Below are 25,631 nucleotides of genomic sequence, written 5' to 3'. Positions count from 1 at the left end.
CTGTCAATGTATATTGATGTTACAAGATGAATTGTACTATGTATCAGTAATCACATTTTATTATTCCTTTTGGTAGCACAGAACCCTGAAAGCAAATTTTGAAGCATCCAGTATTGAGCCCTGCATGTCACCACTTAAAGTACAAGTGACATTCTTGAAAGCCATTGTTAATATCTTTGCCTCGTGCATGTGCTGTTCTTCTAGTATTAGAAAGTAGTCCCCCAAATCTCCAGAGAGAATAGTATGAAACAGAAATCACCTTGAGGAATTGCTTGGGGAGTAGTTTGGGACTTTTTAGTATGTATCCTACAACTTTCATTGATCGTGGTCTCAACTTTTGTTTTGTTTTTGTTAGATAAAGTGTTAGGATAAATAAACTTTTTTTTTTTTATTAAAGATTTTAGGGATGCTTCAGGTTAGGCTATATAACTCTAAAAGCATTATCAGGGACTTGTGGCCTACCTTCAATATCTAGAAATCATCTACGTATTCCAGCTCCTTCACTTTAGAGACTCGGGAACTGAGGTCCAGAGAATTTTACGTATGCCCTAGCTCAGTGCTTCTCAAACTGGCTGTGGTCAAGGACGAGTTTTTTCTTCCTCAGTTCATGGGAGACCAACAATTTTGTAAACTGTAATGAAGATGATGAGGTACTGGAGGAAGTAGTTTAAAATGACATGCCCAGTTCTAAATGCTTCCTCCTAATTTCTGTGCTTATCTCAATGTTGATGGATTACAAAGAGTTCTCTGACTAGAACAGTCCATAGACCACACTTTGTATATCACTGCCCAAGGTCGAGGTTGGCAAACAGTGATCCAAGGCCAGCTCACCCCTTGTTCTTTGTATATCCTATAGGCTGAGAATTGTTTTTACATTAAAAAATTATTTTTTAATTCATAAGAATAATATTTTCTGATACATGAAAATTACATAAAATTCAAATTTCAGTAAATAAAATTTTATTGAAACAGAGCTACACACATGCTTTTAAGTATTGTCTGTGGCTGCTTTTCCTCTGCAATAATGGCATTGAGGCAGGGATGAGTAGTTGAGACAGAGACCATGTGATCTACAAAGCCTAATATATTTACTCTCTGAACCTTTAACAGGAAAAATTAAGATCTGAATGTTTGGCTCTGGGATGAGCATTGAATTAGTAGTGGTAGAGTTGAGAGTATAAACAGGGTCTAGATTTTTTTTTAACATTTTTTTTTACTGGGTTATAGTCATTTTACAATGTTGTGTCAAATTCCAGTGTAGAGCACAATTTTTCAGTTATACATGAACATACATACATTCATTGTCACAGCAGAGTCTACATTTTTAATGATGCTTTAAATGTTATTATTACCTGATATGTATTATCAGGCTCTGTGCTTAGTATTCTTGATGCCAGTTTTTGTTCTCATTTAATCTTCCCAGTGCTGCCCTTTTATAAAAAGTTAGGTAAGTTTAGATCCCTTCTGGTCACATAGATACCTTTATTGCTTCTAAAACTCTTAACTCTACTGAGTTTTGTTTTTTGCTTTTTTCACCCATATCTGGTGAATTAAAATGGTTGGATATTTTCAGGTGTGGGTTTGTTATCAGCATCTGATTTGGAAGATTCAGCTTCTTCCCTGTTGCTACGTTACTCTGCAATGATGTTTCTTTGTGTTCATGTCCAATGAAAGAGAAACATATGACTCAAAAATGTTTAGAAAACAGATATTTCTAGTAAATGATTACTGTTAAAAGTCACCTATAACAAAACAAAACTGAAATGGCAGATTTCTATTGCAAAATAGCCAAGACATAGTAGGTAAAATACCTGTTACAACAAAAAAGGTTGAGATTTTAGTGACTTTTGGAGGAATAACAAGGCTTTCAGTGTTTTGCCTCTGCCAGTCATTCAGCTGCAAAGAACTCCCATTATTATTATTGTCAAGGCTTGTTAAATTAACATACTGCTTTATTTCTTGTTTAAAGCAGGTTCTGAAGTTCACATAGTATGCAGTAAAAAACTCGGCTTTTCATGGTAGCTGTTATTTCTTTGTTTTCCTACCTTTCACGTGTGATCACTCGGCATCTAAATAAAACCATAGTGATAGCTGTCATCTTTACATTTGATACATGAGCCTGCTTCATGATAAAGACCCTTTACAAGCCAAATTTTCATGTTGGGATTTCTTCTTGGAATAAATATATATATATATTTGCATGAAAGCTTATTCATTATGATGAAAGAATAACTATAGTTTGATATTGTGATACTTGCTATTTTATTCTGCTTACTCTAGAGTCATTTTATAAACACCTGGAAAAGAATTAGTTCATGGTTTACAGTCAAGAATGAAATAATATAGAAAATGTTAGTAAGATCTCACTGCATCTTCTCAGGCCATGACTAGTTTTTATTATCCGAAGTCTGAAAGTACCCAAGATTTACTGCAGGAGATGCTGATGCAGCTGTCCCAATTCTAGATAAGGCTGTTCCTTTGTATCTTACAATAAAGCCATTGACTTGATAGTTTATGCATTAAAGGAAGGGGAAGAACTTTATAAACAGCAGGATTTATTACTTAGTAAAATACATGAGAATTGCCTTCCAAATATTCTAAAAAGAATGTATGTATTTTCGCATGGAACTGTAAATGAATGAAAATTTGGGACTCATCAACAGTCATATAGCATTAACCATTTATTGGAATTTAATATTTCTGCTTTGTTTCAAATTTATGCTGTAGAATAGTGGTAAATGGTAACAACTTCTGTTCTCTCCAGGAGTACACAGAATCCTGTGTTAGATTTGAGCTGTTAGAGTAACTTGTAATTGAACCTTGCTTATTGGGCTAATTTTTAATATATTTATTAGTTTAACCATTGGTTGGGTAGTGTTACAGCAACACCCGCCCTCTCCTCACCCTCTGTCCCTATACATACACACATCAAATGTAGTTGAGAAATGTTTTGGATTAATAAATTATATCTGGATTTTACTTCAACAGTGATTCTCTCTTTTGGGAGCCCCACGTCTCAGAATTCTCTGTAGCTCCTTTTTACCCGATATAGCGTGTATAGCGTTCCTTCCTCAGCATATATTATAGTGATTGATTCTGATTCTAAACATCTTTGATGGGAAGAATTATTGTGGAAGGCAGTTCTCTTCTGCAGCTTGGCTGCAGGGGACCAGAGTTGCAAGCATTACTATGTCGGGTAAACTTCTTGGAAACAAGCCAGTATGTTCTGGTGAGTTTCCATATATGTAAGCAGTGAGCACTAAAAGGCTTGCACAATATGACAACTATTCTGAGGTGAGGAAGCAGTGGGAAATTCAGCAGTGAAGCAGCGGCAGCAACAGTGGTAGTGAAGACAGGGCAGGCTCACAGTTAGTGTGTTTCACAGTGTGAGGCAGCGAGCACACAGCTTTCCAGCCTGCTGCCTCAAGGAGGCAAACCCAAACTATCTCTTGGAAGATTTTTCTAGTTTTGTGTTTATGATGTTAAGTCATGTGATGATACTGTATCACAAGTTGCCAACTTTGCTTTACTCTAGAGAGGATCCTTTGCTGCAGTGTTTTTTTTTTCCCTTTCTTTCTTTTTCTTTCATCTTTTTTTTTCCTTGAAAGAGAAAAAATTGTGCAATGTATGTTTATGTGTACACCATGCCAAGGCGATACTTACCAGTAAATAATCTTTGTGTCCCTGAGGTGAGATACTGTTTCTGCTTTCCCTGCACAGTGCTGCTGCAGCACGGAGCCGATCCAAACATTCGGAACACTGATGGGAAATCAGCCCTGGACCTGGCAGATCCTTCAGCAAAAGCTGTCCTTACAGGTAAGAAAACAGAGCTACCAGATAATTTGATCTCCTAGCTTGCTTTTTTACAATCTATGCACTGAATTTTATTTTTTTCTGCTGATAAAATCTCAGCAGATATACATGCCATTATCTCTATTATTAATTTGTTACATTAATTGTTTCATTAATTGCTGTACTGTCATAAGTATGGGCAATAGGATTGTTTATTCTACTTAGAATTACAGCATTACATGATAATTATTCATTCATATTGTAGACTTTTTTTATGGTTTAGATCGTGATTCCCTATACCTTATCCTCCCAATTGATTCTTTTGAAGACCTTTACTATTGAGCAAGCAAGGGCATTTGTATTACTTTATAAAAGTAGTTTTGATCGGAAAGACAACCTGCTGCCTTATTGCTTAGATCAGTAGTTAAAATATTGATGCCGTTCCTCCCTTGCCTCTCTGTTTATATTTTTATCATTATCTTCTCACTTTCACCATGGTAGCTAAGTACTTTTTAGCTGAGGCGATGGATTACCTTTTTACTTCAGATAATGGAAAATTTTGGCTTAAGTATTGGTTTTATTAAGGCAAGTGTTAAGACCCAGCAAAGAGGGAATGCTGGAATCGAAAGGGTCTCTCAGTAACAACATAGGAAGTAATGCCATAAGTGATGTTATCTTGAGCAGCTGTTTTCATTGATCTTCGTTGGCAAAATGCTGCATTGGATCTATTTTTGTTTTTATTCTTAGCATCTGAGTTCTGCTGCCTTTGCCTTCTTTTACTTAACTGACCTTTGTAATTTGGAGCTCTGTCACTGCAGTGCTAATGGTGTTGTTTTAGGTTGTATGAAAGTAAATGACTTTAGCTTCCTTTTAAATTTGTCCAGGTTTGAAGAAGATAAATCTTTTGTTCACTTTAAAGTTTAGAGTCCATTTTTAACCAAGATTCTGAGGTGAATGGAAAACATTTATATACAGAAAGCTTTGAAAATATGTGGAATTTTGCTTGGTTACTCTGCATAGAAAGACAACTTCCCACAGTGTTAAAATTAATATAATCTCTGCGAAGTCAGAGTAATCTGATTTATCTAAATTAATAAAAGGTTAGGTGATTCAGGTGCTGAATCAAGATAACATGCACTAGAGGAATAAAGCTATTTGGAACCAATGTAGATAAAAAGAAATTTAAATATAATTATAAAATTGTAAATAGTGAAATTTAAATCTGTAGCCTCAGGTCTGCTGCTTAGATTCTGCAGCCTTTCACTCTCCTCTTTTAACAAAGCCCTGGACCGCAGTAGCAGCCTTGCGTGGCCTCTGACCAGGGAGAAACCTCCTTCCTGGTCGCAGAGGGATGTTGTAAGTGCTGACCCAGACTGCCTCTGCCATGGCCTCCCTCCGACCTTTCCTCCTCCTTCAGCCCTCGGCGCCTGCCTTGTTCATTTGCTTATCTAATACAGCATTGCTTTTAGATCCACTCTCACTTTTTTAAAAGGCAAATTTGAATATAAGTTACTAATAACGAGAAGCTATCGTTTAATTTGAAATGAATTTCAGGGAAGATTACATTGGCTGTTGTTTGGGAAAGAAATTTGGCACAATAACTCATGGAGACCTAAGATTCCTGGAGGACAAATACCGTGTCTATTAAATGTGACTTGAAAAGCGTCTAGTGCTGTCCTTTGCTTAGATGGGAAGATAGTAAATTCTTCTCAGCCATAATACTGGGTTCATTAATTGTTTTTTTCAAGAATATGCTTTCTTGGAAATGACATACAACTTTTCAGGTGTGATTTAAAAGAAAAAATTCTAGTGGAAAATATAAGCTAGTGAGATTTACACATTCATGTTACATAATGCAGTGAAATATATCCCAAAATGTTTTTCTGTCCATGCAGGTTCTCTTGTCAGTGTTCATTTTGATGGAATTATGATAGAAGTATTATTTCCAAAGCAAAATTTAACAGATTAAGCCTTGATAAAAAGAGAATCTTTTGAAAGGAATGCCTTAGAGTTATTAGAGATTATTCCTGGATGTTGTGTCATTCTTTATTTTTATGTGAAACGTCATTGTAGTAGCATTACTTACCTTAAGGGTAAAGTTCCTGTTCTTAATTTTTTTCCTTTTTGGGAATTTAGTTGCTAAAGATGACTTTCCAGTATTTTTAATGTTACTACTTTTGTGTATTAGCCAAAACTGTATACAGATAAATATATATTCCTTAAAAGAAATTAATGTGAAAATCTCCTTTACTGAATATTTAAAAGTAAACAAATGACTAGTAATCTCTTCTGCATAAAGAATGCATAGATTTTTTACAGCACTATATAAAACAGTAACACCTTAGTTTTATAATTAAGGGACTCTACCATGTAGCCATTTACTTTGGATAGTGTACTTAAGTATTTTAAAGAGAATAATTAGTTGGAAAGATTTGTTAAACTCCTTGCTGAATTCTTGTGTTAAGTGAACGATATGCTTAGAAGAGATCTCGAGGTTTTTTGTTTTTGGTTAATGACTCTGAAGTTCTGGACAGTCAGCCGAAGGACTTGGAGGTGGTTTTGTGTGTTTTTTGTTTTTTTTTTAGGAAACAAGGATATGAAAAGTCTAAAAAACAAGCCTGTGTAAATTTCATTGAAGAGTAGTTTTGGTGTGTTATGATTATAGATTTAAAAAATTATTTACTTTGGCCCTTTCTTTCTAGTTATAAAAATACGTTTATTATAGACATTAAGGAAAATAAGAAAAGTACAAAAAGCAAAAAGTTATTAATTATTCTACCACTTAGAACATTTTGGTATATTTTATTTAGAACCTGTTTTTCTTAGCACACATTCTTCCCCCCCATTTCTCTTCTTCCTCTTTAATCAAATATGTTTTATACATTACACATTGCTTAATAATATTTTTTATTTACTTACATGAATACTCCCAGAAGGCATTCAGTATTCTTCTGCAGCATGAATTTATAAAGATTTCTTGGTACCCTCTATGGATATATTTTAGTTTTTTGGACTAATCCTCTGGTGTTTACCATTTAGGTAGATTGTTTTCATCCTTTATTCTTCCTTGTGAATTTAGAGTTATTTTCTCAATTTCACTGGAATTGTGCTTCTTTATATTCAGTTTTAGCATCCACAAACATGTAGTATCTCTCTGTTCCTGACTGAAGTATGTGAGGATTTGGAGAATGAGGAGCTGCCTTTTAAAGGGCTGCACTGCATGTGGTATTATTTTGCAAGAGCACATGTGAGTTAAAGGTGGTTGACAAAAGGGAGTGTCCATTGACTAGGATAAGGACGTAGGAGTATTTTAATCATGTGAAGGGGACTCTGGGGGCACAGTGGGAAGCTGGGTCAGAAGAAGAGGTGACAGCAGATTGAGGTTGAGAGTTTGGGAAAAGATAGATGGCCAAAGGAGTGTGTATCGTTGGCGGAACTGAAGATGACAGGGATGTAAAGTGGTTGAATTTAGATAGTCAGAGTTGCCAATTTAATTCCAGCAGTTTCTTAATGGAATTTGGAGTAAGGGAATAAGGAAGAAGGATATATCTGCACCAAGATGTCTCAAGAATAAACTTTAATTTGGATTCATTGCACTTCTGAGGAAATCCTAATCTGTGATTGATGGGCTGGCTCCTAGTCTTTCTAGAAGGAATCAGCTGTGGCTCAGGCTGGAGGCAGTGTTGAGGGGTCTGGTATATGCTTGCTGAGCCTGGTGTGTTTAAATCAGCAAAATATGTCTGGAATCCTATCTCTTTTTCGCTGTTGTTCTATTCCACTACTTCCTACTGCTTTTCAGATAAAACGAAAACCTTCAGCGTGATCAGTAAAGACTTAAGTGATTTGGACGCTGCCTCCAAATCAACTGCTAGGTTTTGCTCAAGCCAAAATTTTGAATTCCTTTCTTTTTCTCATATTTTGAAACCAGCGTGTCAGTAATTCAGGCCTTCCATCCTTTCAAATCCCCCGTCCAACCACTTCTTATGCTTCACTGCTCTAGCCCTAGTGCACGCCTGTCATTGTCTCTTTCATGGCAGCAGTAGCTTCATAATGGGTCTCTTTGCCTCTGCTTCACATCACTCACTTCTCACTGTAGCTGGAGTGGTCTTTCTAAAGGATGAATCAGTGCTATGGTTAGAAAATTCATTAATATACTCTCATTACCCTGAATAAAACCCAAACTCTAACGATAACCTATCATGATCTGTCCCTTGCTTTGCACATCTCTGATCTTGTCTTCTACTGGATTCCCTTGAGCTCTTCTGCTTCTGCTACAACTGGATGCTTACTGTTCCTCAAACAGATGAAGTCACTTTCTGTGTCTGGACCATCACATCTTTACTAAAACTGGAACACTGCCCCTGCACTGCACATCAGTCAAATCTCCACTCAAATGTTTATTCCTCAGAGAAGTCTTCTTGTTCTCAGTCCCTTTAGCTTATTTTATTTTCCTAATGGATTTATTGCTTTATTTTCCTTTGGTTATCTGAAATTGCATTATTTTGTTGTTATTTGTTTGCCCCAATAGAATGAAAACTTCACAAAAATTTGAGCTTTTATCTGTCTTGCTTACTTCATTGTGCCCAGGACTTGGATGAGTACACGAAGTGACTGAATAAACAACTACATTTAGGGTATGATTACTGCTGACTGAGGGCAGCATGTTTTCCAGCTCCTACAGATACTCATTAACTGCTAATTATTTCACTGTCATGTCGTATTGTAATAGTCTTATTAAATTTTCTACTTCTTAAAAATTGTTTCTAATTGCTTTTAATCATGTATACCTCTTAAAACATAGTACATTAAAGTTTTTTTTTTCCATTGGTATGATGGATAAAGGTACGTATCAAGCCTTTTATCAACAGATTTCTTCGATGACTCCTCTGATTGAGAATATTTCAGTTCTGGAAGATCAAACTTCTGCATCTGTCACATCAGACTTCCAGATGTCAAACCAGGGCTTCATTTTTACTCTTTTGTTTTGGTCATTGTTCTGTTTATGGGCTGTTCTACACATTAGCTCTACTACCATGTAGCATATTGCATTTCATGGATAGTACATTTTTACCAACAGCCTACATGATTGAAGAAAAATTTCTTATGCCCTTAATTTGAACTTTAAGATATTATTTGTATCAGTTACTAGGAAGTCTAATAGTACAATATGCCTCCAAGAAAACAAACCATAAAAGGAAATCCCTTACTTTTAAAGAACAACTAGGTGTTTATCCATTTCAGTTTTATTAGGTGAAAATTGTTACCATGAATCCCTGATTTTTAAAAAAATTTCCTTTAGTATTAGAGCAGAAAAGTTAAAACTTGTCATTGAAATAAAACTGTGAATAATTATTTTAAAGATGTGTTGAAAATGTTAATCCTTTAATTGTTAAGAAAATTTTACTAATGGTTTGATCTGTCTATAATTTTGGACATGAGCAGGAAAATTTAAGATTTTCTTACTAAAAGTGATTGAAACACTTTTTTCCCATCATTTTTAAAAATACGAAAATAATTTAGGAGAAGACTATAATAGTAGTACCTTCTTAAAAACACCATATCTGACAGGTCACAGTGATTTAAATTTTAAAGGATTATGCACCTTGAATAAACAGGTCAAAGGTTAACTTGAAACTAGTTAATTTCTTCTTTTTAATACTTACTTAATTTGTTTAGTAGTTTTTAATGAATTGTCTTTTAGATTACTTGCAGCAAACCAAACTTTTTTTTAGAAGTTAGCTTTATGTAAAATACAGTGATAATAATAATAGCAGCTAATAACTCCTGAGTGCTTCTATGAGCCAAGCACTGTTCTAAGAGCATTGAATCCTCACAGCAACGAGGATATAGATATTATCATTGTGCCTATTTTTACAGTAAAGTTAAGTTACTTTTGCAAGTTCACAGTCCTTAAGGGAAATTTGTGAGATTTGAGGTTAAGCAGTTTGGCTCCAGAATCAATATTCTTATATATGCAAAAATCGGATTTTTTTTTTACCTGCTCATTCATTTAGAAGGATGTGGTATAAAACACAATTGGAAAACTGAACTGACCGATAAATTCAGAGCTTAAATTCAATCTGTTAATATAATGTTTCTCTACCTTCTTAGTTTAAAGATTGTTATTTTCAAAAAAAGAAAATTTACCTGATTAATACTACCTGCAAGATTCATCATTATATTATTATAATAAAATGAATTACTTGGGTAATAAATTGATTTATCCAACTTCATAAATGCCGTTCTTAAGTCTTTGCTTTCTAGGCAGTAGGCTTGAAATATTCATTTAAAACATTAAGAAAATAGTACTTAGAATCTATAAGGAAAGATGTAATAATCAAATGTTTGAACTAATCATAGATAAGAGGCAGCGCAAATAATGTTAGTGAGTAAGGCTTACATGAGTTATAGGCAATTGTTACATATGTATGTATGGAGTGGGAGAGAATGGAAACTTTCTGCTTAGGTAACCTAGAATTCTTGTATTTCTTGCTCTTCCCTTCAGCCTTTTGTGTAATTAAAGCCAGCAGGTCTACATCATTAAAACCAGCATGATCTTTCAACTCATCAAAAATGACATATTTGTGAAGCATTATAACTTGTTAGTGTATACCCTGAGAGCAGCTGTCATCTTCCCCACTAAACTGTAGCAACCTTACAGAATTTTCATTGCAATTCATCTTAGAACTTCAGCTACAACCAAGTTGCTTTTTTAAATGATTCTTTTAAAATTTCTTATAACAATGACTTTTAACATTTGCTTTCTCAAATAGCGCATTTGACTTTAGAATTCAATAATGCTTTGGTATTGTAAGGGTTAATAACTGTATTCTTTGAAATTTTTATTAAACTTTTATTTTGACATAATTATAGATTTACATGCAGTTATAAGAAATAATACAAAGAGGTCCCCTGTACCCTCTGTAGTATTTTCCCTTAGTGGTAACCTCTTGCATAACTGTAGTGTGGCATCACAACCAGGATATTGACATTGATGCATTCAAGACACAGAACATTTCCATCACCAGAGATATTGTTCTCTAGTTTTCCCTACTTGTAACATCTTTTTCTATTTTGGTATTAGAGTAATGCTGGCTTCATAGAATGAGTTTAGGAAGTATTCCATCTGCTTTTATTTTCTGGAAGAGATGATTTCTTTTTTAAATATTTGGTAGAATTCACCAGTGAAACCATCTGGGCTTTGTATTTTCTTTTTTGGAAGATTATTATTGATTCTATTTCTCTAATAGATACAAGGCTATATAGATTACATATTTTTTTTCCTTGTGTAAGTTTTGGTAGTTGTCTTTTAAGGAATTTTATATAAGCTGTCAGATTTCTGTGTGTAGCATTGTTTGTAGTTTTCTTCTGTAAGACAGCATTTTATGTCTGCAGGATCTGTAGTGATGTCCCCTGTTTCATTCCTGATAATTGGCAATTTGTGTTCTCTTCTGTTATTAGTGTTACCTAGAAGTTTGTCAGCTTCACTGACCTTTTTCACTGATTTTTTTTCTCTTTTCAGTTTTATTGATTTCTGTTTATTATTTACTTCTGCTTCCTTTGTTCTTATTTCACTCTTTTTCTAGATTCTTGAGGTGGTAGCTCAGAAAATTGATTAGAGATTGTTCCTCTTTTCTAATGTATGCATTTAGTACTGTAAATTTCCCTCTAAGTACTGCTTTAACTGTATCCCACAAATTTTGAGAAGTTCTATTTTCATTTTTATTCAGTTTAGTGTATTCTTTTTAAATTGAGACTTCCTCTCTAACCCATGGATGTTTAGCAGATGTATATTGTTTAGATTCTAAGTGTTTGGAGGTTTTTCTATTACCTTTTTGGTATTTCTAGTTTGATTCCATTGTGGTTGGGCAACACTTTTTATGTTTTCAGTTCTTTTCATTAAAAATGTTTTGTTTTATGATCCAGAATGTAGTTTATTTTGCTGTATATTCAAAAGGCATGTAAAAAGAATGTCTTTCAGCTATTGTTGGATAGAATGTTCTACAAATGTTCCATTCTTTTGTCTGATGGTGTTAATGAGTTCTTCTGTATCCTTGCTGATTTTTTCTCATGTGACTTTGATTGACGTCACTGGAGGAGAGGAGGGTGGCCTCATTACCATTGGGCTGTAGTCAAAGTTTGTGGCAGTCTGTGGTCTCCAATGACCATGTGGCAAGGAGGCGCTGATTATTACCGGGCAGAGATCATGTCTTGGTTCCTAGTGAGCTTGCAAATTTAGCCTCATCACAAGGCCTTTGCTTCATGGTTAGGGGTGAGGCCACAGTTTTTTAATTTTTGTTTTGGGGTTTTTTGGTTTTGTTTTTTATTTTTGTAGTATTGGCTGGAATAGACTGATTATTGCCTAAAGATTTCCTGTCATGCTACGCTGTCCCTTTCCTGGTCCCTTTGACTAGAGAGAGCAGGCTTTTGTCTACTCCTTTTGGTGTTTTCTGAGTTGCCAGCTTCTTCAGCTCTTAAATCTGTATATATGGGGCAAAAAGGAATTGGAAACTTACCACCGTGTCATTCCTTAGGTACCAAGATTCCTAATCAGCTTACATTCTTCTGTCCACCACTGAGAGTCTTCTTATGTTTATTTTATAAATGATGTACAGGTGTTTCTATGTGTACTTAGTGGGGAGAATAGGGAAAAGTACATCTACTCTATTTTTCCAGAAGTAGAAGTCTTGAAACTATTAGTTACTACTATTTGGACCCAGTCATTATTCATATGGTTACTCTGAGGATTTAAGCACTGAGTGAAACTGCATGAACAATAGGAATTTCGGTGGTATGCTTATTTTTCTAAATCCACCTGCTGATCAGACACCTAGATTTAAGCAACTATGAGTTATGAGGGATAGTATTGCATCCTCAGTACTACTCACATAGTACTGCAGAGAACGTAATTGTTCAGTGCATTAGCTTTTTAAGCTATAAATAAGCTAATGGGATTGAAGTTATAGACATCAGAATCATGGAGGGGGCGAGAAGTCTCCTAGATCTGCTGTTGGAAAGGTCTAGAAGTGTAGAGTGTCACTCCCAGTAGTAGTGAAGCACACCTGCTTCCCATATCTTGGTTCTACATGCTATTAAAAGAGTTCTTTTTAAAAAATGATTGACTTGAGGACTAGGACGGAGAAGGTATAAAATGAGCCTGGAATATGTTACTGTGCTAGAGAGTAAGGAAACACTCAAAAAAACCAAGAAACAAAAAACAAAACCAATAGGGGCATGTCAGAAGGACATAAGGACATCTCAAAGGGGCTCCCTCTGAGCAAATCCAGGACAATTTATTTGACCATCAAAATGCATGATGATAGTAATGGATTATAACCTGTTAGATAAAATAGGAATAGGTATGTTTGTACAGTGATAATAAAAGAGTGAATGAATGGGTGGGAAGTTCTTTCTTACTGTTAAAATGTTCATTGATAAATGTGGACAAACTGTTGGAATTGGAAAATCACCATTTTCAACCATCACAGTAAAGACTGGTTAGGACAAGTATCCATAGTGGGTGCTAAATCTCAAGAACCAGATTCGATGAGGAGCAGTGTATTTTGTACAGTTCTCATCATGCCTGTCCATAGATTGATTATTACTTGGGGAAGAGTAACTATCCAGTGGGGAAATCTGACGATACCCTATCAGGGAAGCAAAATTAGTATCATTAGTGAGAGTCAGATATGCCTGGTGTGCTGGCAGATGTAATCCCTGGGAAGGACACAACATCTCTCACGTATTCTAGCCAGAGATGCAAACCTAAATCTCCCGAGGAGACATTAGACAAATACAAATTTAGGCTCATTCTACAAAGTAATTGGCCTGTATTTTTCAAAAGTGTCAATGTCATGAAAGACAAAAGCTGAGGAATTATTTCAAATTAAAAGAGATTAAAGAGACATGACAACTAAATGCAAAATACATGATCCTAAACTGGAGGGGAAAATGCTATAAAAGATACTAACTGAAACAGTAACACAATTGGAATATGTATTCTTTATTAGATAAAAGTGTTGTATCAGTGTTAAATTTCCTCAGTTACTGTACAGTGCTTTTACATAAGGAAATATCCTTGTTTTTAGGAAATAGACACTGAGTAATAAAAGGCAAAAGAGACATGATGTATTCTAATTTTCTATAATGGTTCAGAAAAATTATTGCTTATACATACATACATCCATAGAGATATAGAGGGGAAAGAGGGAGTTATAAAGCATATGGACAAAATATTAAAAATTGGTAAGCCTGGGCAGAGTGTGTATGGGAGTCCTCTGTACCAATTTTGCGATTTTTCTCTGTGTTTTAAATTATGTCAGATGAACATATTTAAAAAGTTATCACTCTGGGCAAAAAAAGGCAGTTTGGTTAATAAATTATATGGTCGCTTTACTGTTTTTCCTACTTTTCAACCTCGAATTGTCTCATTTTTTGAATGACTAGTGTTTAGGGAAAGTTCAATCTTTTTTTATTTTCCTTTACCTTTTACTTTAACTGCATTGGTATTCTTTTCTATTTATTACTGCCTCAAAGTTAAAATGCCTGTTTCTTGTCTATGAATAAAGGTTTTAAGTTTCCTTGCCTTGTTTTAGATTAGAACACCGTCTATGGACATTGTTACAGTTGTTAACTCTCCTTGTTTTCTGTCTTGTTCTGAAGAAAATTCTAGGGCATTAGATTTGTTGAGATTGTTTTGAAACGAATATTATCTGTACCCTTTTGTCTTTTTTTTCCCCCCTTAAGAACACAATAGACTCAGTGTTCCTGTTTGCATGAGGGTATATTCACTTTTATTCTTTACAGATACATGACCTCGGTGGGCAGGAGGTGGGTACTAACTCGTTCCTGGGAAGCTTTTTAATCAAATTAGCTTTCTTGTGCTTCTGACTGTGATAGGTAGGTAAGCAGTATTTTCTTTTCTCAGGGGAAGGATCAGGTTTACTTAGAATGTCAGTAACAGAGTATCTTAAAATTATGTGTTTGATCATCAGCCTCTGATATTTAAAGGATTGCTAGATTTTTGGTGGGGAGGGTATAGCTCAGTGATAAAGCACATGCTTAGTATGCACAAGGTCCTGGGTTCAATCCCCAGTGCCTCCATTAAAAAAAGCTAAACAAATAAACCTAATTCCCCCCCCCAAAAAAAACAAACAAAGAAGAAAAGGATTGCTATACTTTTTTTGCTGTGGCCTTTGCAAGTCATCTGAATTGATAGATGGACGGAGAGTGGAGAGAAATACAGTGAATCATATGCTCAAGTCTATTTGAATAAAAGTGGAAAATGTATAATTTTCTGAAATCACTATGAGTGTTTTTAATATATGGGAATTTCTCTTAAAAGAAGTAGTTATTAGGTGATTATTTAGGCAGGAAATCAGTATTAGATAAGGAATGCTTTATAAATAGGCTGCACATTGATTTGTGGATTATCAGACCTTTGTCATCTCCAGTTTGTATCATATTTCTTTTCTTTCTGAGAAGGAATAGCATTGTGTGTATCAGTTTTTATTTATGTTCTTTCCCTCATGGTTTTTCTTTGTGGGAAAAAATTTATTGCTGTTTATAATTCTAGTTATATGTATTTGACTTTAGTGTTTGAAAATAGGCCCCAGGTGAGTGAAAAAGAATCTTTTTTCTCTATTGATGTTCTAATCTTTCCATATGTTTTTTCTATTATTCTATTAACCCTCCATTGCATTGAAAGTGAATGATATATTGCTTGTGACAGGACATAAAAATGACTCTTGATTTTAAGAAGCTATTAGAATGCCAGTGGCAGAGAGTACCCTTTTCTCTAGAAGAGCAACTGCTTTTGTGAACTTGTTTGCAAAATAAGTTGTCTTTGATTTTTAAAACCCTAATAAGGGAAAATAAAGTAACTGCTTGCCTATACTCTTTGTAAAACAAAAACAAAAACATGCCAAGTGGAAATGTTAGTGATAGTTTGTGGAAGAAAAGCCTAGCCAAGAGTACGGAAGGAAAAGAAACTCAGTTGAGAATGGAAGCAGTATATAAATGCTTTATGCTTAGTACCATCATACCAGAAGTTTGTGATTTTACTCATTCCTTTCTCTTAAGGATATATTTTTATACATAACCTTATTGATATTTTCATTTTTAATTAGAGAACATTTGACAGCTTAAAGGACTCGAGTTCATAGAAAGTTCTTGGATCCTTTTATATTTCCCTATATGTACCTTAACCATGGCTCTCAATATCAGTGTTTCTTACTGTCTCCATTATTTGGGCCAAATATCATGCTTAAGTGTTGTGGGTAAAACTTTAAGTTTTGCAGGTTTCAGACCTAAAGACCTTTTAATCTCCTGGAGAAGAAAATAGCCATGATCGTACAGCCACATCCATGTACACACGTGTACACACACACACACATTTTACATGATTATTTTTCCAGAACAAAAATGATAATATAATTGAACGGTAGTTTATATATTTTATTTCTGAAAGAAAAGAAAATAGAAAGATTGTTCCAAATATTTTTTACTTTAGGTCCTTATGTGATACTTTTTCAGAGAAATATGGCTAGACAAAAGTTGAGATGATATTTTTAAACATGATACCAAAGGTTCAAGGTAAAGATAGTCCCCCCTAAGATACATTTGAAAATGAAGTGGAAACTTACTTCAAATGTGTTAAAAGCTGTAAGAGTAGGAAGGAGAATGACATATTTTTTGGAATAGAAAAAATTAGGAAGATGATGAATGGAAAGCCCTACAAGAAAGACGAATGTACATACATCATAAAATTGGTGCCCAGATTTCAGAGCTAAGGAACATTTAAAGGAATGAATGATTGCAAACTTTCTATAAATTTAATTAAAAAGAGAGAGAAATGGGGTGGGTATGTTCTCAAATTTTAACTCAGGAAGAGGTGAGTGAGACTTCTGGTTGCTACAAAGATTGCAGAAAGACTTAAATTTACAAAATGGCTGCCTTCCAACAGTTTTCCCTCAGAACAAATCGTTGTCTTACCCACTTCTTTTTTTAAAACATCTTTTATTGGAGTATACTTGATTTACAATGTTGTGTTAGTTTCTGGTATACAGCAATATGATTCATATATATCAAGAATATATATATTCTTTTTCATACTCTTTTCCATTACGGTTTATTACAGAATATTGAATATAGTTCCCTGTGCTATACAGTAGGACCTTGCTGTTTTTACCGACTTCTATTATTAACGTTTTTCCTATTGCTAGAGTTTTATCATCAGACTTTGACAATAGATTTGCATTGTGCAGTAGTGTGATATAATTAAGTTTGAATGTTCTCAATGTTGTTATTTAAAGCAAATCAGAATGCTGCGTTATAGATTGTTTAAGGTTAAAATTCAGGAACACTAGTTCATTTTTTTAAATGGGCCTAGCTTTAATTGGTCTGAAAACCAATTAAGCTTTAAAATATCCCACACTTAAAAACTGTAAATTGTTTAAATGTAAGAAGGGCAGCTTATGAAAAGTTTTTATAGGTAGGATGTGAGAGCAGCTTTCTTTTCATTTTGACCAATCATTTCTCTGTGGGCTAAAATGAATGACATTTTTAAAAATTGAAATGATAGAAGTATATACAATCACTTTAGAATGTATTACATAGTTGATTTTTCTCTCGTTCTACTGTGTAATCTTGTTCATCTAATTCTTTATTTGGCTATCTGGGTTTTCCTAAGGATTTTTCAATGAAAGACCTTATATCTTTTCATGGTGTATGATAACATAACATGAATTTATTATGTTTTATGTGTTTAATGCAGTTCAATAACTTTTGTATTTCTCTCTGATTTAATTAAATGGGCTTAATTAACCACTGAGGCTATTCCTGAAAAACTACGGTGAGTTCTTAGTGTCATAGGTAATTTTGGTTTGTGTTGTGAGCCTATTGCAGTCATCAGGGGGTGAATTGTAGAGTGTGCAGAAGCTAAAGGCCTTTGAGCACTTGCAGTCCCTATACTTAGAATCTTTCATTTATTTTCCCTTCAGGCACTCATTTATACGTATGTTTTCAGTAAACTGTATAAAGCTTGATGTCCCAACACAGGAAATTTCAAGACCAGTGGGAGATGTGCTTTTTATTTTGTCAACAAAAGATAATAGCAGAAAAGCATCATGGGCTTCTGTAAATCTTTCCCACTACATCTGGTTTCTTTAGCTGAAAAGTACTTGTGCAGGGAATGTATCAAAAAGTCTCTCTGGTAATTTTGATATTCTTACATCTTGATCATGTCAAGATATTAGATTTATCCTTATACAGAAGGCTATACTATTTGAACTATTTATTGGGGAATTGTTCACCCCTTGCACGTTTTTAGTTCAACTGTAATATTGGGAAGTAAATAAATCACTGTCTGCATCCATTACATTTAAGAATCTGTTAGTTGGATGGATGGTAATGATTGAGAATTAAATTTGACATTGTAAGAGTTTCCCAAGACAGGTTTATTTATTTATTTTTTTTTTAGTTTGTAAATTTGTGCTCAACTAATCAGAAATAATTTTTTCACTATCAATTAAATGTTCCTTTTGAAAGGAATTAGCACCTTATAAATAGGAACTGTTGTGGCACATCTAGGCCACAGGCAAAAACAAGGTCATTGTGAACCCATAACATAGCAAAAGTCTTTCTCATCTGGCTAATATGAGTGACAACTGCTTTGTTACCCAGCCATAGAATTGCCCCCATTTTCTAATAATATCCAATCTAGAACAAACCTTTGCTTCCTTAAACCCTCCCCTAAGATCTCTTTACAAAACTCAAAAGTTATAATAAATTCTAACACCCTCTTACCTCTAGCTGCTCCCCATGCCCTGTGTTGTCCCTCACAGTAACAAAGAATAATCCCGACTTGTTCAACTATAGCTGTGTTCCTAGTGGTCTTTGGCTGGAGGGCATCAGCACTTTTCCTTAAAAATATTTCTTAAGGTACAAATTATTCCCCCAACACTTAAAGTTGAATACTTCATTTTTCAGTTCGACATGTTTGTTAGAACTTACATGTTCAGACATTGTGATAGTTGTTAAGTATATAAGCATGAATAAAGCACTGTCTCAGCCCTCTAGGAAATCTCAAATCTAGGAAATTGGTATATTTTCATGTTATAATAACAGTAAGTCTGATTTATTTATAAATCTCTTTCCTTTATAGACTGTACTCACTTTTACCATATTTCAACTGAAGATAAAAGAAGATGCTTAAAATTTTGTTAACTTTGTATAGGGTACAGAATTCTGGTTACCTCTTTGCCTAATACCTAGACAAGGGTTAATTTTTGGAAGTTATTCCCAAAAACTCTAGTACCATAGAGTATTCATAACATTATAAAATAAACTCTTATTGAGAGAATGCATTTTGTGTGTGTGTGTGTGTGTGTGTGTGTGTGAGAGAGAGAGAGAGAGAGAGAGAAAACAGGGAGCAGCTAAGAGACATTTTCTTTGTAACTCAGTCATAATGATTTACACAGAACCACTTGATAGCCAGTTACAATGATATATGGTATATGCCTTTCCTAAAAGAACTTGTGAAATTACTGTTAGTTCCAGCATCTGCCCTGGGATATATCTATCTCCCCAAGTCATTTTAGGTAAGATATGAAAGTTTCTAGTTCAGTCTGTGTCATGAAAACTATAGATCTTCATCTCACACAAAGCGGAGATGAACCTTAAAGTGTTTCTTAGTTTCACTCAACAGATAACCTTGCCAGGTCTTCTCATATTCCAAGGCAAATCAGTGGATCCCTGGGATTTAAAAAATTTACACTTTCAAACAGCTACAGATAATTCATACAAACTGGATATAGAAATGTTTTGCCTTTAATCTTTTAAGGTTATCAAGATGAGAAAACATTAGATTGTCAAAAATCCGAAAATAGCTTGCTGGTTCTGTACTAACTCACTCTTAGGTAGTCCTTGTTATGATTTATGGGTAATTATTTGCAGAAGCCTTTATACAAGTGGCTGGTTCTGTCAATTAAGCCATATTTACCCAAAATAAATGCATAGTATGTTTGCTAGCACAGAATGAGAGATTATATATGGGAAGAATCATTTTCAGTATTTGAATGGTGCTAGTTACCCTTGAACTATAGCTTTTTCCAAAATACATGGCTATTATTCTATATATCATAAATTAGGAGTGTTAAGTTACTTAAAGTAATTATCTACTTTGTCACACTAGGATTTCTGCAAACATTATTTAAATTTTGTGTCTATATGCTATTTGGGCAGGGGACAGATAATTTGAGATGGTGGCAGATGGGTCAGAATAATGTCATCTTTTGTAAACGTGACCAGCCATGAACTGTCTAGCTGTGATTTGTCAGACTGTTCCTTTTATGTAAAAAATAAATTTTTAAATGTTGTCTTTGAAATAAGACTCAGTTTATTTTAGTTTAGAATATTGAAGACCATTTTTCCCCCTATTTTTTAGCTCTAATTTCTCATCAAGTCTTTTCTGGAGATATTTTTAATTCTCTGTTTAAAATGAATAATGATACCTTTAGTAAAAACATGTTATCTCCTTCTAGCATACAAACCTTCGTTTAGAACTGTAAAGAAAATATGACTAAATAAATATGCATGCTTTAGTATCTAATAAAAATGTATGTAAACTCAAATCAAAATATAGAAAATATATTATTTTACCTCTTTTGGAGTTCTACTATCATAATAACAGCCTGCTAAAAGTATATAATTACTTCTTCATACCCTATTGTTATAAAGTAGCTGATTAAACTATATACTCCCATAAAAGTAAGGAAAAATGAATATTTTATTAAATTTATTTTTTATATAAATTTTAAGTTAGTGAAAGGAAAACACAGATCAAGTAAAAACCAAAATCTGCTTTATTAAGCATAATTTAATATGAGAAATTCAGATAGGTTTGCTTTTTACCCGTATTTTTAAAGTCATTTACAGAACCTTGGAAAGTCAGTTTTTATTAAAAATGTGTTCAGTAGGCATAGTCTTGAAAAGAAATATAAAAGAAATATTTAAGGTAATAGTACTTCACACCCATTACGATGGCTACTATTAAAAAAAACATAATAAATATAGCAAGAATGTGGAGAAGTTGGAACCCTTGGGCACTATTGGTAGGAATGTGACATAATGCAGTAGCTATGGAAAACAGTATGGAGGGTCCTCAAAAATAAATACAGAATTACAGTGATTCAGCAATTCACCTTCTAGGTATATATTCAAAAGAACTGAAAGCAGAGACTCAGGTATTTGTATATTCGTGTTCATAGTAGCATTATTTACACTAGCCAAAAGGTAGAGGCAACTCAAGTGTCTATCAAGAAATAAATGAATAAACTAAATGTGGTATATACACAAAGTGGAATTTTATTCAGCCTTATTAAGGCCTACCATTCATTAATCCAGTATTAGCCTGCAGAAAGGGGGAAAGTAAGTTCTTTGCATAACATAAATGGCTATATGTTTGATTAGTTTACAGTTACTGTTAATTTTTTTTTATTATACGAATTCAAATAGCTCCCTCCTCAAAACTATTTGCCTTGCTTTCCGGTGTAGGAGACATGTTTGAAAAAACAAGTTATATAGCAAGCCAAATTTTGCACTGGAAAGTATCATTATATGTATATGGTTATAATAATTGTTTTTGACTGAATTAGATGCAGAACATTTTCATTCAACAATTTCAAATTGCCGCATCAGATTTTGTGTTTATTTATTCTCATTTATTTATAATGCAGTTTTCTAAATCTCTGTCCTAATCCTATCCTGTTAGGGTTTTTTTTTCAGGGATTTCCTATGTTGCTTTGTGATACTTCCATTCCTAGTTCTAATTTTAGATACAGTAGACTCCTCTATTGTTGCAGTGGAGCTTCCTCTGGTTAAGACATTCCTTTTACCGAACATTGGTGGACCCTAGGGATGGGAAAGTGAGATAGGTATTCCTCTTTTTACATTGAGCATTTCTGGAGATTTATAAGGAAGAATATGAAATAGGATCCCTGATTTCAAGGAGGTCAAGTTAGGCAAGGAAGACAGACCCACAAATGATTTTTATATAATATAGAAAGTGTTACAGAGCACAGAGGAAGGCACAATTGATTTTGTGCAGAAGTTACTAAAACCACAGACTCAGCATTTACTGTACCTGAGTTGTTCTCTGCCCACTGTTGAGGATTAGTATTTTCTATCTAACATTATTGTGTATTTTTCCATTGAGAATATTTTGTTTTTCCATACTTTTGATCAACAGTGTCAAAAGAATATGGCCTCAGCTAAAACCAAGTGACTTATCAGCTTCACTTCCAGTTACCGCTGGGTCATCTAAGAGCTTGGCACGAATTAAATGTAATAAAGCAAACTAAGCAAAAGGAAAAAAAAATACAGTTCTTCTCTAGCTTGTTCTCAGCAACAACAGTATCATTTTACCAAATAGATAGCACTTTCTTCTGTATCCATTTGTAGGCTTCAAGTGATCAGAATCATTATGTAGAACGTGAACATAGTCGATTACTGTCTAGAATGAGGGTATAAAAGTGTGTTTGCCTGTGTGCACATGCTGATTTGCTAGTTGTTTTTTTAAAGTTAGAGCTTGCATAACCTTGGAACCTGTTCCTGAAAATGGTAATAGGTAGTAACTTATTTAATGTAAGTTTCAAATGTGCCCTTTCTTAATTTTTCTAAGATGTTAATTAATATCTTGCTACTAAAGAAGCCAGAAGAGAGGAAGAGGAAATAGGTTTCTCCATTCTGCAAATCATGGATTTCTGTGCTTTATTTAGTGGTCAGCTGAGTATATATGCCTACACATATATGTACATATGTACGTACATGTACACACACACACACACACAGATGTGGGTAATGAATGACTAGCAGAAACTGACCTTGAGCCCAGGTTGCTGATATCATGATTAAGAAAGCAGCAGTAACTTGGAAGATACGCTTGTCATTGTTGGTCACTGTTTTAGCTGTGGTACGGCCTTGTAGAGAAACATTGTTTTATGTGGCCTTGTCCATGTCCTGTTGTAAACAGTCATTATCAGCAGGGCTGACTTGCATTTCCTCAATATTTAACATAGTACTAATCCCAGATGAATTTTATTTTTAATTTATTTCAGACCTCATGCTTTAAATTACTATGTGCATATTAATCTTCAGTCACATTTCATAAGGATTGCTACATTGCAGGGTTGGTACATTTCTGTGGTAGAGAGATAAAAATGTGCCAAAACTGATATGTATTTCATGAACTTGTTATATATAATATGAAGTAAATCTTAAGTTAAAAATAAATAAAAAATGAAACATGAAATATAGTAACAAATTCCTATCTTTCATTATGGCTTGTTATTCTTGACACATGGATATACTTGAAGCTAGCTGCTGGAAGTCAGTAGGTTACCAAGGAGAGTTTATGAAGCATTATCAAATATCAGTATGATAGAAACTTATTACCAGTATATACATCTTTCTTTTAGAATGCAGTTTTCTCTGTAATGAGGAAATAGAGATTTACTCCTTGTAAGATTCTGTGAATCTCAGCAAAGTTCTGTCTCTTTTGGATATGGAGGAGAAGGGAGAGTTCATCTACGTGGTTTTTCCAATTATCTTCCTCTGAATAGCCTTCACTTTTTCTTGGAAATTATTTAAAATCTTCTATTTTTTTCCACTATTTGATTAATATTCTACATCAGTTTTTTTATAGCTTTCTTCTCTTATTGTGATAACAACTTCCTAAGGACCCAACAAAATTTTTAGGGCAGTAAGATAAAAATGCCTCCCCCGCTTTTTCATTATATAAAAGCCATTTTATTATAGAGAAAGTTAGTAGGGTATGGAGAAATCTGTTCTCCCAGACCTCTTAAATGTTAGTTCTTTTTCATCAAAATTCTTCCACTGATGTTAATGAAAAAGAAGTCCTGTCTTCCTGATGATTTATAGGGAGAAATAATGAACAGTTGTTAGTGAATCAAGCACTTTAAAATTTGAAAAGCATTATTATTACTAGCAGCAGCAGCAGCAGCAGCAGCAGCAGCAGCAGCATCATCATCTTGTGTGGTATCTTGTGTGGAGGTTTACTGTGTGGTAAACATTGTTTGGTGTTTTATTTATATTATCTCTGACCCTCAGAGCAACCCATAAGATAAGCTTTATCTTTCTTGTTTTACAATGAGAAGCATGAAGCACAGAGGAAGGTTAAATGTTATGGTCAAACTCACATGGCTAGATAGTAGCAGTCCCAGGATTTATTCAAAATATCTAGCACAAAAGGTGATGCTCCTTATTTTCCCAGTGATTACTTACCAGTGATTCCCAAGCCAGGCCCAGCTCATATGCCCCCATGGACATGTTCACAAACCATCCCAATCTTTATGATTAAAGCCATAAAGTTAGGGGAAGAAAAAAGATTCAAGACAGCAATAATATACCATCTTGACTCATTTAGAGCTCTCTATTTTCTCCTTTTATTTGAAGTCTGTCCAGTCTTTAAAAAATGTATTTTTATCCTAATAAGCATGTATAGCCCTGGAAGAGAATCATCATTAACCCATCTTGTCTAATATCAAAGATTACTGTAAAAATCCCAGATGCAAATGTTTTTGCCAGAAAGATTTTGTTCTTAGGTCAAAGAATAAATATGTGTGTGTGTGTGTGTATACTTTTCTAGAAAATTATTTCTGAGTAAGGTGCTTATATAATATGCATTTTAAAGGGTCTTGTGAATTACATAAAATAAATGTGAAGATCTTCTTAAAAAAAACATATGAAGCAAGTAAACTTGAATTAAACCATATCAGTGTTAAACTATTTGGAATCTACCTAAGATCGTGTTTTTGAAAAGTAGGTTGGAGAATTCAGCTGCTAAAGATTGGTTTGAATTTACCTGTTTTTTTCAATGGTGAAGTGGGAGGAAGTTAAAGGGAAGAGAACAAAGCACATCGTAAATACTCAAATCAAATTACAGTTGTTTAACTGACAAAGTTTGTTGGTTAAGGGTACTAACCACATAAAGATGAGAATATATTTGACATTGAGGTCTACAGGATCTTGAGACTCAAACTATATGGTGTCTGACTGCCACTAGTTATCTGACCCACTCAATCCTTTCTGCCCCACTCAGAGCACTCTTTTGCCCCCTTCTATGCCCTCTTACCCTCTCTCCTGTACCTCCTCCCTCCTGCCCACTTCATGTTCTTTCTTCTAGTCCCCTCTCCCACCGCCCAGGGACACCAGCCTCTCTGTCTCCATTTTTTGTCTCTGTGTTTTTTTGTTTTCTTAGGCTCTACATGTGTAGAGGAGTATGGCCTTTGGCAGTTCTCAGGCACAACACTGTAACTTCTATTATTTTTCTAAGATAAAACGAAGGCTCTTTCACAGTGGTATAGTGAAAAGCCTCAAGGAAGAACTTTGAGCTGCTTGAGTCAGCTCTGCCTGAGTCAGTCATTGGTGTGTGGCAGGAGAATAACAGTTGGCCAGGGTAGAGTGGGGCTCTGTGACCAGGGGCTCACAGAATCACAGTAAAAGTGGAGCAATGCCCCAAACACGAGAGAGAGTGCTTCCTGAAAGTAAGGAGCAGGCATTTGGGCAGCACATCTACTGTGCTTTTCTGTTCGAATTTATCTTTTTCCCTAGTTTATTCCTAATCTAGATAAAAATGGAATATTCCTCATAGAAAAAAATGCTTTTACAAAAAAATTACATTTTAATTCCTTTGCAATTGAAAGGAGGTATGATGAGGTTCACCAGAATTTCACCAGAATTTTTCTTTCACAATACACAAAAATCTTTTTTTCTTTTTCCTTTCCTTTTCCCTTTCCTTTCCTTTCCTTTTCCCTTTCCTT

The 25,631-nt window shown here is 34.3% G+C and overlaps 1 protein-coding gene across 2 annotated transcripts in view; it reads left to right on the top strand.

Moving 5' to 3' along the window:
• The window catches only part of TNKS (tankyrase), a 159,333-nt gene that overhangs the window by 47,793 nt on the left and 85,909 nt on the right, over positions 1–25,631 (top strand). For both annotated transcript variants that reach the window (XM_010995686.3, XM_064477487.1), the window contains exon 3: positions 3,721–3,816. In XM_010995686.3, the coding sequence (XP_010993988.2) occupies positions 3,721–3,816 (96 nt within the window). The remainder of the gene's footprint in view (positions 1–3,720; positions 3,817–25,631) is intronic.

The sequence above is a fragment of the Camelus dromedarius genome, chromosome 22, assembly GCF_036321535.1.
Source record: "Camelus dromedarius isolate mCamDro1 chromosome 22, mCamDro1.pat, whole genome shotgun sequence".
NCBI lineage: Eukaryota > Metazoa > Chordata > Mammalia > Artiodactyla > Camelidae > Camelus > Camelus dromedarius.
Note: the sequence above shows the minus strand (reverse complement) of the source record. Positions and strands in the feature narration are given on the sequence as shown.